Source organism: Solanum pennellii, chromosome 8, assembly GCF_001406875.1.
Source record: "Solanum pennellii chromosome 8, SPENNV200".
In the NCBI taxonomy this organism is placed as follows: domain Eukaryota; kingdom Viridiplantae; phylum Streptophyta; class Magnoliopsida; order Solanales; family Solanaceae; genus Solanum; species Solanum pennellii.
The window spans coordinates 3,040,953-3,057,658 of record NC_028644.1 but is presented as its reverse complement, the minus strand read 5'-3'; the positions used below and the strand labels follow the sequence as shown (position 1 = coordinate 3,057,658).

General features: G+C 27.6%; 1 protein-coding gene and 1 non-coding gene across 2 annotated transcripts; both read left to right on the top strand.

Moving 5' to 3' along the window:
* The first annotated feature begins 7,201 nt into the window (after positions 1 to 7,201).
* LOC107026881 (B2 protein-like) lies at positions 7,202 to 10,184 on the top strand. The gene is made up of 5 exons (XM_015227991.2): positions 7,202 to 8,181; positions 8,932 to 9,032; positions 9,129 to 9,212; positions 9,622 to 9,732; positions 9,978 to 10,184. Exons 1-5 carry the CDS (start codon positions 7,536 to 7,538, stop codon positions 10,035 to 10,037), a joined length of 1,002 nt encoding a protein of 333 aa, XP_015083477.1. The 5' UTR covers positions 7,202 to 7,535; the 3' UTR covers positions 10,038 to 10,184.
* Positions 10,185 to 12,058: 1,874 nt separating this feature from the next.
* Positions 12,059 to 12,130, top strand: TRNAC-GCA. Its single transcript has one exon. It is a non-coding gene; the product is annotated as a tRNA-Cys (tRNA).
* The last annotated feature ends 4,576 nt before the right edge of the window (positions 12,131 to 16,706 follow it).

Sequence of the window (16,706 nt, the reverse complement as noted above, 5' to 3'; positions counted from 1 at the left end):
CTTCATCATTAAATACTTATTTTCAAATTATTTTCACAAACTTAATATTAAACATCATTCTATAGAAAAAATTTAATAAAATACTTATATTAATAATTATTTTCGTAACGAATGAATTAAGTCAAATCGTGATAAATAATAAACATATGTTAAGTGTTCGATAAAAAACATAAACCAACTTAAGTGAATACTTCTAACTTTTGTATAGGTTTTTTTTTTTCATTAAGAGAAAATGGATAGAGAATAAAAACAAACCAATAAAATTACGTTTAAATGCATTCTTGTCTACTGTTTCCTCCTCTTTTGTTTCATAATAATAAAAATATTAGTTTTTATATAATAATACCTAACTTTACAGATTGACACCTGTATTTCAATTTATATTGATGTAAAGACAATCATGGGCAAATAGGAATATTTACTAGTCAAGTGGATATTTATTTAACCCTCTTAATATTTTGTCTACATAAGCAAATGATGATTATTGGAAGTTAAAGGAAAAAATAATAATTGAGTGGCATACATTATATATCCCTAGGATTAGATTAAAATCGAGAGTCTATCAAAAGCAATATTTTTATTTTACATATAAAAGTAAGAATACTAAAAAAATCACGTAAGTTCATTTTTTTAATTCTCACTTGTAAAATCGTAAGTATATTATTGTTGTTCGATTATATATTAAGTGTTCTTTATCTCACAGATAATTTAAATCGAAAATAATAGATTCAGTTAAATCCGCGGAAACCGTCCTTGATCTTCCACTTTTGGCATAGGTTTAGCTTGCCACTTATTAACTAGCAATGAATTTTAAAATTTTAAATAGCAGATGATGACACAAGGCATGACGTATAAACCATGGCTTCAATGTTTAATATATTATATTTATTTAGTGGTGTTTCTTTTTGTTGTAAACATTAAACTTTTAGTACAAAAAAATATAGTTAATTATATTATGTTAACAAATAACAGGACAGTTTCATGCTACTTTATTACTATGCCATATGCATCTTTCTCTTGACCAATATTATTAGTTGGAGTATCTTTTTCTTTAATTTGTTTTAGAGGTTAGATGAGGATCTAGAGTGGGAGTAGGAAGCAAAATTGACTGATTTTCTTGATTATTATTTTTTAGTGTTCAATGAGTAAGTAAATAAAAGAAAATATTATTTTAAAAATATTTATATATAATCTGACAAAATATTATACGAATCAATGAAGTGTCGAATGAGGAGTGGGAGTGGGATAAGAAGTGGCAAGGGGTGAGAATGAGATGATCAAGAAATGAGAGTTGGGGGCATAGATGAAAAAGATAATAAACTTCAAATATAATTTATAAAATTTTATTTCTTCGAAATTATTTCATATCTCGCATAATTATAACAATAATTGTGTGAAACTTCGTCTGGTCTAACAAGTTAATGAGATCCAAAATATATGGATTCGAACATACAAAATTGGATCCACCTATTTGTGAGACAAAAATAAGCCTCACATAATTAGAATCTTATCTACCCTTTCTTATATATATTTCAACAACAGTATTCATTGTTTTAGTATAATGTTGTCACGATTTAAATTCATGACACATACTATTCAATTGGACTCAGTATAACAAGCCTTGTGGATTTGTCTTTAGTTCTATGTCATTATTAAGCACAAATGTGTGTGCACATATAAAATTAATGTCATGTTATATAAAATCTTTCACTTTTTTTATATAGAATTTATTTATGATCTGATATATCCTCTTCTTTAATAATTTATCAGTTCTTTTCCTTGCCTAGCCCTCTATTATGAGCGTCATGATTTTGTGCATACTTCGATTATTTTGTTATATACTTATTAGTAAGGTACCTTTTATTAACCCTAATATCAATAATTTTTCGTCCAATAATTTTTATATATTAAAAAGATGTTTCTCCTAGAATTTGAATTCTAATTTTTAATTAATTTATCAATTATTAGATCACAACTTGACCCCAAAAAAAAAAAAACTTCTACTAAGATCTTTACTTTCCTATTACATTAAGTTATTCTAAATAAGCATCCAATTATATCTTTATCAGAAATATATAAACTTAAATTAAATTTTATAAGAAATAAAACAAAATGGATCTATGGTTTTTGCTCACTTGGACTACATAATTGTAGATCACACCTGACTAATATCTTATGGGCTTTAAAGTTGGGCTTCCCAAAGTCCACTTTTGCTTCGGCCCATACTGCTATTGTGTTTGTAAGGAAATATAAGGAGATAATTGTATAGAATGACAAACTAATAATATAAAATAAATATAGTAGCTACCGTTTGATTTATTTGTATTTCATAGCAAATTGTTTTTCAGTTACTCTCTCCCTCATATTCTCACTCGCCACTCTCCCTCTCTCGCTCGCTTCCTGTGCTCGCCTCTCTCGCTTTATACAATAGAATTGTATAAATTGTGTTTCTAATTGTATAATGTAAGGGAAAATTGTATACACATGCAAATACATATATTTTCGTCCTATACACTTATAATTATACAGTAAAAGTACTCCTCTGTCCAAGTCTATTTTGTCTTTCTCTCTTTTTCGTTTTATAGAAATTCAAATTGTATATAATTTTTCTCTTTCTCGTTTTATACAATTTGATTCAACTGTATATTCCCTTCCCAAGTCTCTATTGCCTTTCTCTCTTTCACATTTTATACAAATTTAAATCATATATAATTTCTCTCTTTCTTATACAATTCAATTCTATCTTTCTCGCTTTCTCGTTTTATACAATTCAAATTGTATATAATTTCTCTCTTTTTCGTTTTTTTTATACAATTCACTTCAATTGTATATGTATATGGAATTACACATATATAAGTTTATGGAGTGTAATTATACAAACCCTGATATAACATACAAATATAAATTTTATGTTTGCAATATGTGAAAGTTGTCCAAATATTAACCTTTTCATGTGCAAGAAAGAAAATTTACAAGAGAAAAATCGTATTGATTTAATCCAAACAGATAATATCATGTCATATTATAAATATTTGAATTGAATTAGCGCAACAAATAATATGTAATAGAATTAACGATTTAGTAATGGCGTGAGATTGAACATAATGTTTTTGCATCGTGCATAGATTTACATACACCAATAAAGAAGAAGTGTCCATTATATCATGATTCATGTAAAATAGTTTGAGAAAAAAATTGTGAAATTAGTGAATAAAATTTTATATTAATATTTAAAACAAAAGAAGAAGTTACTCATAATATATAGGGATAAGGGTGAAAAATATCTCCATTTTGGTTGAATTTGCTATTGCGATACTAAATTTTTATGAGGACCTATTACATCCCTTAATTATTTAATAGTGTAATTTTTACCCTGAACTAATTAATAATTTATTTTAAAGGTATATATGTGTCCACATGGACATTTGCAATTTATAATTTGACATTATTTTTATATCCGCTGAGCAAATATATATGTTTAAAATAGGGTATTAAATAGTTTGAGGGTAATAGGTCCTCATGAAAATTTAGTAACGCAACAGTAAATTCAACCAAAATAGAAATATTTTTTAGACTCTTATCACTAATATATAATAACATTGTTAATAACACAAAATCTTTTTTTCTCAAAAAAAATTAAACTAATTTAATTTAAACGGTTAATACCCTATCATGTTAATCGTTTGAAAAATAAAAAACTTGGAAGTAAACTTTGGGTTGACTGTCTCCACATGAATTGACATGTCTAAGTGCATCCCTCGCTAATAACTAAAATATACACATATTGAATGTTTATATTAATTTAATATATATTATATATTTAAATTTATAATTGATTTTACTTTAATTTAATTAATAAAATATATTTTACTTTATTAAATCATATAATAATAAAAATTAAATTAATTTAAGGTAAACACCTAATGCAAATAAATTTTCCTCTTACAAATTATTGAAACTTAACTTAGCAACTAAGTAAAACAATAAATAAACAAATAAATACATATAAATGGATAAATAAGGAATATGACCTCACCCATTTGCTTTTTTCTTAATTTTGAAACCCAACCTAATAGAATAAATATGATCTTCTAGATGGATGGTAGAGGATATGTGAATAGTATAACTTATTTGGTCAATTGTTTGAAAAATTAAAATTTTCTTTTTGGAAAAAATGGTTATTTTAAAAAGTTGAGTTATTGAAGTGTTTGATATATATATTTTTTTTTATAATAATAAACATTGGTTTTCAGAAGCATAAAAAGTAGAATTTTCCAAGAAATAAATTTAAAATCTTCATTAAGCATAAATTAATATTATTATATTAATAAAAAAATTATTTAAATTGATTAATTAAATATAATTGATTATTTTAAATAATATTTTTAAAATATATTTTACTTTTTTTTTCTAACTAAACATATTCTGGAATCTATCATACTGTGGTTCTCTTCTAATTATCTCCTAATTGTCACCTAACCCTTAATTGACATTAAGTTCAACTCTTACAAAGCTAACTTCAAACACTAAGTTCATTCAACTAACAATCGTATTCACAGAAACTCATTCAATTTTTATTTCTAACTCAAGAGTCACTTAACTATCAATTGTTCTCATAGAAAGTCACTCAATTTCGACTTTAAAGTGCTCAATCTATTTAGTTATTTTTTTGGGAAAATGCACAAGTACCCCCTCAACCTATGCCCGAAATTCCAGATACACACTTATACTATACTAAGGTCCTATTACCCCCTGAACTTATTTTATAAGTAATTTTTTACCCCTTTCAGCCTACGTGGCACTAGCTTGAAGAAAAAGTCAACCAGCGTTTGACCCACAAGATAATAATGCATAGGCCGAAAAGAGATAGAAAATTATTAATAAAATAAGTTTAGGGGGTAATAGGACCTTAGTATAGTATAAGTGTTGTCTCTAAGATTTCGGACATAGGTTGAGGGGGTACTTGTACATTATCCCTATTTTTTTCAATAAAATTTAGTGACATGAAATTTTAATTATTAACCAATATTTTAAGAACTAAATATATATCCATTTAAACCATTTAATAACCCGTCCCATTTAACTAGACCCATAAAAAAATATAATTTTTAATATTTTACAGTTAATTTTTTTTAAATTTTTTTCCTTATCTTCAATAGTTATTTGCTTTACACTTTAGTGCCAATAATTTAATAGAAACCATCAAATTGAAAAATAAAATAAAATTACAACAAAAAATAACCTCACAAATCTTAGAAGAAATTACAAAAAATTCTCTCCACCAATTGTTTGATCACATAGTAATTTCAAAAAAATAATAATAGTTTGATGGTATAATTTAAATACTTATACATACATTAATTATTAATAATGACGTTTTGATTTAGCTTTTTCTTTTTCCCCTCTCTTGAGAATGAGTACATCAAAACTCAACTTTAATGTCTTTTTCTTCTAAACCGTGTTTTTATGTCACCATTCACTCTTTTGATTAGCTCACCTAAAATCACTACTTCCTTCCTTTTGCTTTCATCAAAATTTCTTTTATTTTTCCTTTTTCAACAAATATACTTTTATTTGTTTCGTCCAGATAGATTGTTGATCAAAAAAAATATAATATGTTTTTATGTTAATAATATTTTGAAAGGACGAATGCATATGATATTTTAGATAAATTTTGTATTTGAATAAGAGAAAACGTAAATAATCTTATAAATTATATCACAAATTTACTTATTACGCATGTTTTTAAGTTTGATAATAATGTAATTCAAGGAAAAAAATTGTAAGATATGTTGGGCTACATAGGTTTAGAATATGAAAAAAAAAAAATTTGCGCTAGACAAGAAAGAGAAAGGGGAAAAAGTAGAACCGATTATGATATTACATGATAAAATGAATTTGGATCTAATTCAATGTCAACAATTAGCATATATAAGTAAGAATTTTCCAAATTCATATAAAAAGATCAACTGTCAGTTATTTTCGATACGTCTTCTTAGCAAATGGGAGAAGAAAATGAACGACTTTATAAAACAAATCATGAGTTAAGTGACGTTCTTATTTTTAAAAGTAAATAAGTGAACAATACATCAATTTATTTCAAGCTACGGATAATAATTTATGTAAAGGCACATGTTAGTATTTATATGTACACTAATTTAACATGATTAATAATTATATTTAAAAAGAAGTTATTATTCATTACTCTCTCCATTTCATATTAATATAATTTTTTTAAATGTTTCACACCCTTTAAGAAAAATAGATTAAAACATAAATTGAATTTACTTTTTTATTTTTATTCTTATTAATTATTGTCAAATTTATGATTAAAATAACTAAATATTAATTAACCACTCATTCCAATACTAACTAATGAAGGATAAAATTGGAAGAAAACTCTAAAAATAGTCTTAAAAACTGAACAAGCAAAATAATTTGTAAAAATGAAAAATGCCTCAAAAATTAAGTTAATATAAAATTGAGATATATCCCAAAATGACCCGGTACACCGCTCAACATCTTTTGATGCATCGCGTCTTGATTTCAAATACATCACATAACATTCCGTACATCGCGTACATTTTGATATATCACGTAAAGTTATGTATCCAACAATATGAGAGAGTAGTAATTTTTCAAATGATAGGTTATTTTAAAGTAAAATAAGTTGTGTAATTAGGTAATTTTTCCTTAAATATAAGTCATATAAACATTGAAAAATGAATAGTATACATGAGTAAGGGCAAAATAGAGACAAAATGACAAATTGTTCATTGATTTTATAAACTAGACAAATATTGTTAAACATTTCAAAATAATACCGTAAACAAATAAAGATGGACAGAAGTATAGTGTAATTTTCATTTTTAATTTCTCATTCGATGTTCGAAGCCTACATTAAAATCCTCGATTAATTTCATATCACACACTACAAAGTTTATTCGAGATAACACTCCTAATAAAATTTTCAGATACACAATATAGAGCCATTCAAGGTATTAACACTCCAATAAGATTTTTTCGATATTACCTCAAACTTGAGATCTCTAATTAACGAATTAACTAGCCCCATTACTACGATTTGACACGATTAAGTTTTTCCACTCCTAATTCCTCTCATTTCTTCGAAATTTCTCTCTACCGCGTTTACTCACTCGACCCTTCTTTATAAAACCCAACCACTAGTCTAGAGTTTTTTGTAACAAAAAAATCTCTTCTTTGAGCCTTGTTCATCTGTAAATTTCACTCTTTTAGTCCAAAATTGAATCCTTTCAGACAAATTATCATCTGGGGTTTAGTAAAATAGCCTTTTCCATTGTTGTTTGAGTCCAAAATTGAATCTTTACAGAGAAATTATCATCTGGGGTTTACTGAAATAGCCTTTTCCATTGTTGTTTTAGTCCAAAATTGAATCTTTACAGAGAAATTATCATCTGGGGTTTACTGAAATAGCCTTTTCTGTTGTTGTTTTAGGCCAAGATTCAATCTTTATAGAAAAAAAATCATCTAGGGTTTAGCAAAAAGAGGAAAAAATGGAGAACAATCAGTCATCTTTCTACCAATTCAGTGATAATCTTCGTTTACAGACAAACAACTTAGTAAATTTGTCTTCAAATGATTCAATTTGGAGTAACAATTATGTATCTAAAAGGCCTGAAGAAAGAAGAAACTTTGATATTAGAGTAGGTGGTATGATTAACTCTGTTACTTCTTTAAATCCATCAAAAAATTTGAATTCAGATTACAATCTTTTTAGTAATGATGGTTGGAAGATTGCTGACATGACGGCGGCGGCAGCGGCAGCTGGTGGTGGCTCAGCCGTGAAAGGTGGTGGTGGGGTTGGTTTAAATGGTGGATTTAATAAAGGGGTTTACACAAACCCTATGAATTTTAACAATATTATGGTGAACTCAAAAGGGGTTAATAACAACAAGAGAAATGGGAAAAATGGTATTTTTGAGGATGATTATGGATTTGTGAATAAATTTGGAAAGAAAAATAACAAGATTAATAGAGAGAGTAATAAGGATTTGGGTGCTAATAATAGTAGTAGTGAGAATAAAAAGTTCAAGACTTTGCCAGCATCAGAATCTTTACCAAAAAATGAAACTGTTGGTGGATATATTTTTGTTTGCAACAATGATACTATGCATGAGAATCTCAAAAGGGAGCTCTTTGGTGAGTTTTCTCAATCTTTGTGTTTCAGTTACCGCATTATTTCGTTGTGCTTTTCGTATTAATTGAGCTGTTCCCTCTACTGCCGTAACTACTTTGATATTTGTTGTATTTGAGCCGAGGATCTTTTAGAAACTGCATCTCTACTCTATGAGGTAAGGGTAAGGTTTGCACATACTATTGTCTCAGACTTCACTTGTGGGATGTGGGATTACACGGGATATGTTTGTTGTTGTTGTTTTGAGCTTTTACGGTCATATCCCTTTATAACAGTTCTCCTTTTACTATAACAAGCTTTTGCTAGCCAAAAAATATTAAGACGAACATGTAGTTATAGAGAGGTTTGACTGTTTTTCTAGATTGTTCTTAAATGTTATAATCAGTTGAACTTTGATGTTGTTGGTTAAAGACTTAAAGTAGTGGTATTTGGAAATGGCTGCAATAAGTTATGTTAATTGGATACTTTACTTGATTTAGTAAATGGACCTACATAGAATAGAATGGAATGATTAATATAACCGATCCCAACTTTGCTTGATTTAGTAAATAGTTTAACTAAGATGAATCTCCGAATACTATAAATGGTGTGTATATATGGGATTATATAGTCACCGTTAACTAATTTGAGATTAAGGTGTAGTTGATCGATTTGTTGTCTTTGCATTAGACCATTCTAGTTATTCTTCAGCTCACACAACAAAAGAATTAGTAAAATCGGCAATTTTTCTGATCTCTGATCGTGTTATATTTCAGGCTTGCCACCTCGTTACAGGGATTCAGTTCGCCAAATAACACCCGGTTTGCCTCTTTTCCTCTACAACTACTCGACTCACCAGCTTCACGGAATTTTTGAGGTACCATGTCGTGAATCTCTCGAATTCGTTGGATTAGAATATATTCCTCTTTTGTTTGATTGGTCACTTAACTCAATAAATGGATTGGTTTTGTAGGCTGCAAGCTTCGGTGGGTCTAACATTGATCCTACAGCTTGGGAGGACAAGAAGAACGCTGGTGAATCGCGCTTTCCTGCTCAGGTAAGACAAGTTAAAGAAAGCTGTCAGTTTTTTTGCCGAATTTCCTTCAGATATTTGAATGCCATTGTAAGGATTAAAATATCCCGTCACCTAAGAAAAGGGGCAGCCCTCTCTTGAAGGGCCGCACTTGAGGGGTGTGTGTGATGTAGACTGTCTACCCTGACGCAAGAATCAGTAGCTCGAACCCATGACTGGATTTTATCGTTGCTCCAAGGCTGCCCCTTCTAATAATATCTCGCCGCATATCATATTTATTTCATTTACCAGATTACTTATGGACATATATCTATTTAACTGAAAAATGAATTGAAATCAAACTGAATAAGGTTTCTGTTTGTTCATGGAGACCTATTACATTGGTCACAAAACGAATCGAGACTTATCATATTTATTTCATTTCCGTGTATAGGTGCGCGTCGTGACAAGGAAAATTTGCGAACCACTTGAAGAGGACTCATTCAGGCCAATTCTTCACCATTATGACGGTCCTAAGTTTCGCCTTGAACTAAACATTCCAGAGGTGATTATTATCTCCTTGAAAAGAAAAAAAATCGAACAAGAGATTGTATACTAGGTTGCTTGGATCCTCCAAAAATGTTGCCTCATCCGTGTCATATCCTCCTAAAAATGCACAGTTTTCGGAGGATCTGACACACACCTGACAATATTTTTCGAGACACCGAGCAACAGATTGTACCATTTATTTGTTAGTGTGGATATGAGACATTTTGTTTTAACATGAAAATTAAATTTTTGGTTTTGCAGGCCCTCTCTCTGCTGGATATATTTGCTGAGAAAAATATACTGAATAGTTTGTTAAATTGAAAAGTCTATTGTACATAGGCAATATATGTGATATATAGACAATATATAGCTCTTTTTAGTTTGCAGATTAATAACTATTGTGTAATCCAACAGGCTTTGTTACATATAGTAAAAGTTATGAGTAGTTAAATTTTGTTTAAGTTTGTGCTCTGGATGTGTTTCTCTTTTTCTCTTTTTGCTTGAGATTAAATTCAGTAATCATTGTAAAATTGGAACATGCCCAAAGTCCTCTTTTTATTTTATTCATTCGGTCGGTATTTGGAGCTCACATTGGAGCTTCGACAAAATTTGAATCACGCTCTATAGGATTCAATCGGGGGTGATGTTTCCCACAAAAAATTTTCTCCAGGTCGCAAATTCGAGACTTTTGGTCAAGGGTGAAACACATTCATCATGCATCATAACCTCGACAAAATTTGGATCGCACTCTATAGGGTTCATTCGGGGGTGATGTTCCCCACAAAATTTTCTCCAGGTCTCAAATTCGAGACTTCTGATTAAGGATAAAATATTTTCATCAGTGCATCATAACCTATGTTAATAAATGCCTCAAATTATCTTAATTCAGAACATAACGCGTGATATGTGAATTGAACATTTTCTCATGTTTCTAGAAGGAGTATTCAAAGAAAGTAGTTGGAAAGTAGCTAGCAGAATTGTTGAACTGTTTATCTTACAAAATTGGAACAAGTTTGTTGATGAGTTATTAGTTGGGCACATCACTTTTGATTTAATCAACTTAATGTTTTTGGTAGTATGTAAGCTTATCTCCTGGTGTCATATCATTATATATGAAAATCTCATTTTTCCTAACTTGTATAAAATAGATTTTAATTAGAGACATGTATATATAGTAAGTCTTCATTTATTTAATATTTTTTCTATTTTAACTTATCATTACACTTAATGATTTAAAAATACTTTTAAAAAAATTGAAAAAATTACAATCAAAGAAAAGATTGTTTATCTCTTTAAATAGTAAAACCTTTATATAAGATAAAACAGAGAAAGTATCAAAATCAATTTAAAATACTTTCTTAGATCAAGATTTGAAAAGACTAATTTTCCTCGTCTAGGGTAAAGAAAAAGTTATCTAGTAATGATAAATAAAATGGTCGAATCAACTTATGACATCATCAAAAGGATGTATATCTATAGATCAATAAATTCTTTTTTAAGTAGAACTAGTTGAAAATTATAGGAAAAAAAGATCGAATGATGAATTTTTGCTAAATGAATACAAATAAGAGCTGATTTTGACATCATCATAGAAGACTAAGTGTTTTCCTTGTTTATTTCGATTAGTGTTGAAATTTGTGTAAGAAGGTGATGGTTGTGAGCTCACCTAATCTAACTTTTAATTAAAATTGTAGAAATTCTGACTTGCGACAAATCAATAATATTAACTTTGTCTCAAAAAACTTTTTTCTTCTTCCTCTCTAGGACGTAGGTTTAGCTTAATGTCGTAAAGTTCTTGTGTTATTTCTACTCTTTGTTAATTGTGTCTCTACTTGTACAAGTCAATAATTACGTCTCAATTTCAAAGAAGTAAGACTTTAATTTTTCTTCATAAGTGGAAATTCAGAAGATAGAGCAATCTAATACACTATCCTTTGTCATTTTAAAGCGAAGGACATTAATTATATTTTTATCCGTCTATTCTAAAAAGAATTATACATTTAAAATTTTTAAACAGTTATTTAAATTGACCCTCATAATTTAGTATCAAAAAGGAAATTTTATAGTAACACAAATGTTATAGTCGTATAACTTTACGACATATCTCAAACATAACTTTCAAAAATCGTTTACTTCTATATTACGTGCATCAGTTAATTACATCAAAATCAAATAATTTAATTTTATCGATGTATAATTTCAAGTCAGGATGCATCATTTTAACCATAGTGACGAATATGTGTTTAAAAGACAAATATCTAGCATTTATTAATTTAAAATAAAAACCAGATGCAAATAAATAATAATTTATATAAATGTAAGAACATTTTTACAAAAAACTAGGGTCCATAGCTCAGTGGTAGAGCATTTGACTGCAGATCAAGAGGTCACCGGTTCGAACCCGGTTGGGCCCTTTTTTGTTTCTTTTTATTTTGATCTGTCTTAGTTTATTAATTCTAAAAATGGGAAATGGCTTAAAATACCCTTGAAGTATTGAAAATGGTATAAAATTACCCTTCATCCACCCATTGGCTCCAAAATGTCCTTTTCATTCACCTATTGGGTCCAAAATACCCTTGTCATCCACCTTTGGGTTCAAAATTGACCACTTTTTTAATTGTTTTAAAATTAAATTCTTTTTAAAATACTTGGCGTTTAACTTTTGATTATAATTTAATTTATTAATATAATTTATAAACCAACCCACTACCCACTCATTACTAACTAAACCCACCAAGTAATAATCCAACTATAATATAAAAATCGTCATAAACACTACTAAAGCACAATGAAATTATATATTCCTGAAAATGACATCCAAAATTATTCGAGTCCAAATCGAAGCCCCAATTAAATTTAGATTTAGTTGTTTATTTAGCAGGACACTTTCAATAGGATTGATTGAATTTATAAATTTATGATTAAAGGTAAAGAAGTAATACATCCCGAATCAATTCATGCACTTTTTTAAAATATAATTTTATAAATATTTATGATTTGTTTTAAAACCTTTAATATATTATTTTGAAAAAATGTTACCTATGAAGTAACATCACATAATTGAGACGTAAGAATAATTAAGATAGACGTAGTCTGACTTTTAAGTTTATCGATAATTTTTATTTAAACACTTGAATGTATGATAATTCACTCCTATAGATATTTTCGCCTCAAATTTTTAAAAACACTCAATTGGCAATAGCTTTTCTGTTGTTGCATTAATAATGTGACGGGTTTAATTTGGAGGGGTTTAATTAGTAATGGGTGAGTAGTGGATTAATTTATAAATTATACTAATAAGTTAAATTATAACAAATAGTTGAGCGCCACGTATTTAAAAAAATATTTAAATAGTTTAAACATAAAACCGTTTAATAAGTGGTCAATTTTGAACCAAAAGGTGGATGACAAGGGTATTTTGGATTCAATAGGTGGGTGAGAAGGGTATTTTGGAGCCAATAGGTGAATGGAGGGTAATTTTGTACCATTTCCAATACTTTGAGGGTATTTTTGGCCCTTTTCCGTTCTAAAAAAGACAACTTATTAAGTTATAGATTGATTATTCATACGTATTAAGTGAATTTTAAATATCAATATAACTTTTGGCCAAAAGCTAATAAGTTTTATCGGATCTATAAGCCGAATTGTAACTCTACTCCTATTAACGAGTCCTTAATTCTATAATCCACGTTTTTTCTCTGCTGAAACAGTAAAAAAAGTAGGAAATTTTTTCAAAAATAACAATATTTTATTTTTTAGTGGGACTTCCTAACAATAGTTTCATTATTTATTAAAAATCTCATTATTTTAGTTTATTAAGGGATTAGTTATGTATTTATTTTATTTTGATTAATTTGAAAGAATACAAATAATTAATAACAGACAGAGAAACTCATGGAACAAAAATATTCAAAAAGGTAAAAGAAGATTTTTAAATACAAATTAGTTATATTTTAAAAGAATATAAATAGTCATCTTTCTGTCCAGCGTTTTTTTACTTTCTTTTTAAAAACATAACATGTGATAACTTTCAAAGCTTCTTCATGTTGAATACGACATATTTTTCAAAAAAAAATAATTCAAAATTAACAACTATAAATTTATCGCATCCAGTGAATAATCGAAAAACAATCAGGTATGATTTGTTTATTTATTTGGATGAGATATTCGTTTATGTCGAGTACAAGAGTGTTAGTTTTTTTCCTGATTGTATCAATGAAATCTTTGTTAGTTTGTTTAGATATTTTGTATCCAAATTATGATGTAATAACCAATGAAATTGCTATTTTAGTTTAGTATCTGTTTTTTCTATTTGAATACATACCATAATTTGTATCCCATTAAGTTAATGTCATATGTTGAATACAACAATATATGAATACAAAATTGAGATGAAAATGCAAAGTGAGATTGAATATAAAGTTGTGAATACAAAAGAAATGCTTTCTTTATTTGACATACAAAGTGACTTTGAAAGGTAAAATGCAAACAAATCAATCATGAACTATATGTTGAATACAACAATATATGAATACAAAAGTGATACTAAAATACAAAGTTATAAATACAGAGTGAGATTGAATATAAAGTTGTAAATACATAAGCAATTTTTTTTTCATTTGAAATACAAAGTGATTTTGAAAGGTAAAGTAGGCACATAAAATACAAAACGTGTAGATATACAATTAGATTGAACACAAAATGAAAGAGAAATACACACTTGTTCACATAAAAATTGAGATTGAAATACAGAATGAAAATCCAATAAAATACAAAATTGTTAGCATATAGTTTGGATGAATACAAATTAAGAAGGAAATACAAACATGATTATATACTAGTTGAGACAGAATACACAAATAAACTGTTGAATCAGTCATTGTAGACACACGGATGCTTTCCCTGAATCTAAAACCCTAAAAGCAAATATAGATGTATTAAAAATCAAACAAAATAAACATATGAATAATTTGTAGATTCTAATAAACCTGAAATATTAAAACGAAAGAAAAAAAAACTAAAGAAACTTATTTAATCGACTAAAAATATGAGATACATAAATATTAGATAAATATGTAAATAAACTTGCATAAAAATAAAAAAATTGAAGAAAAATTTGTAATATGTACAATGCGAAATATAAATCATAAACGATGATATTGAAATCTGTAATATATAAAATCTGAAAGATACACCATTATCAGTGATTTTAAACAACAAATTAAAATAAATATAAATAAATAACGAAATTATCGTGCTAATCGAGAAATCTACTTGAATTAATTAATAGATTTTATTTAACAATAGAGAAAATTTTTTATATTAAAAAGTGTATTTCGATGAACAATTTGTGAGCACTTTGGAGAAAGAAAATCTGCAAACGTGAAAAAAGGGGTAGAAATGTGAAAGGTGGGGTAGAAACGTGAAAGATGAAGAAGGAAGGTTAATGGGTATTTGTAACTAATTGGTTGGAATTGGATCCAACGTAGGATTGTTTTCATAAAAAAAGTTATTATTAAATATTAAAATCTGAGTACATATTATTTTCTAAAATATTGTCATTTTGACATTTTAAATAAATATTTTAAGGATTAATTACGGAAATCCTACCATTTAGTTTACTTATTACCATTATCCTCTATAAGATTTTCAAATTTTCAAAATTCCTCGTTTTCGCGCATCACATTAGTGTATCTCGCGCATCAAATTAATGTAACTCGCATATCACATAAGTGTATCTCGCGCATCAAATCAGTGTATCATGTATAAAATGTACCTTGCGTATCAAATTAGTGTATCTCACGCATCAAGTTAGTGTATTATGTATAAAATGTACATCAGATTAGTGTATCATGTAATAAATGTAATGTATCTTACTTAAGGATTAATGTATCTCGCGCATTACGGTAATGTATCATCGCTTATATTATTATATTCATTTTGAGAAATTTTTGTTATTATAAACTTTTGAGGAATTAATCATAATTTTGCCTTTAAAATATGTTATTTCTGTAATTTGCCCTTAAATTATGACTTAATTGCTAAATTTTTCAAAATAATTTCTCAAAGTTAAGAAAATTTACAAATTGGGCTGGCTAGTGGGCTGTACTAGAAAGTGGCCCAGTTAGAACCTTATTGTTTTCATTCCCATTATTATTTGGGATCTTGACATTTTTAGCTGATCATCAAAAATATTTTGATTTTCATCGTAACAGGTTATAATTGTTATCGATGTATACTCAATATACAATCAGTATGATAGAATTATACCTTTTATTTTTACATTTTGTTTAAATCACATATATTACTTCAAGCAATTATCAATTTTATCTTCCCTTAATGGTGTGATTTAGTTTAAATATATGATTAGCCGTTAATGATTTTGTTTTACTTCAAATCAAATAAAAATATTTGAGTCAATCCACTTTTTGACTTTGTTCTTCACATGTTGTTGTTTTTATTGGGATATATATGTATACACTCCCCCTAGAACTAATTAAATGCCACGTTAGGACATGTTTGTAATGAATGCTACATTGGAACATATTTAAAAATGTTACTTCTCATCGTCTGGTATTGTTTGTCATGATTTCTATTTTTAGCGTCAAACTATAAAAACTTTGACTAATATTTTAAGATGAATTTTTTCATCATATTAATATGCAAAAAATTGTAATTTATAGTACTTTTCATATAGTTTTAGAATATCCAATTTTTTTGTTTAAAATATCGAATTAATGTGATCTAATTTATCTTTAAAAATTAATCAAATTAACTTTCGATAAGCACAACATGACAAATAATTTCGAACTGAGGGAGTATATTACACTGTGTTAGAATTCTATACAAGAATATTTTTTAAAAAATTATTAAAATATTTTTCATAACTTAATGGAAGACTCAAAATTTCTAAATCATGGAATATATGATTGTCCTTATTTTCAAAGTTACTTCTATTGGATGCTCAATATATATATATATATATATATA

Coding starts and splice junctions, on each gene's coding strand:
- LOC107026881 (XM_015227991.2), top strand. CDS start 7,536: ATGGAGAACAATCAGTCATCTTTCTACCAATTCAGTGATAATCTTCGT. Junction 9,033..9,128: donor AGCTTCACGGAATTTTTGAG/GTACCATGTCGT, acceptor TTGGTTTTGTAG/GCTGCAAGCTTCGGTGGGTC. Junction 9,213..9,621: donor AATCGCGCTTTCCTGCTCAG/GTAAGACAAGTT, acceptor TTCCGTGTATAG/GTGCGCGTCGTGACAAGGAA.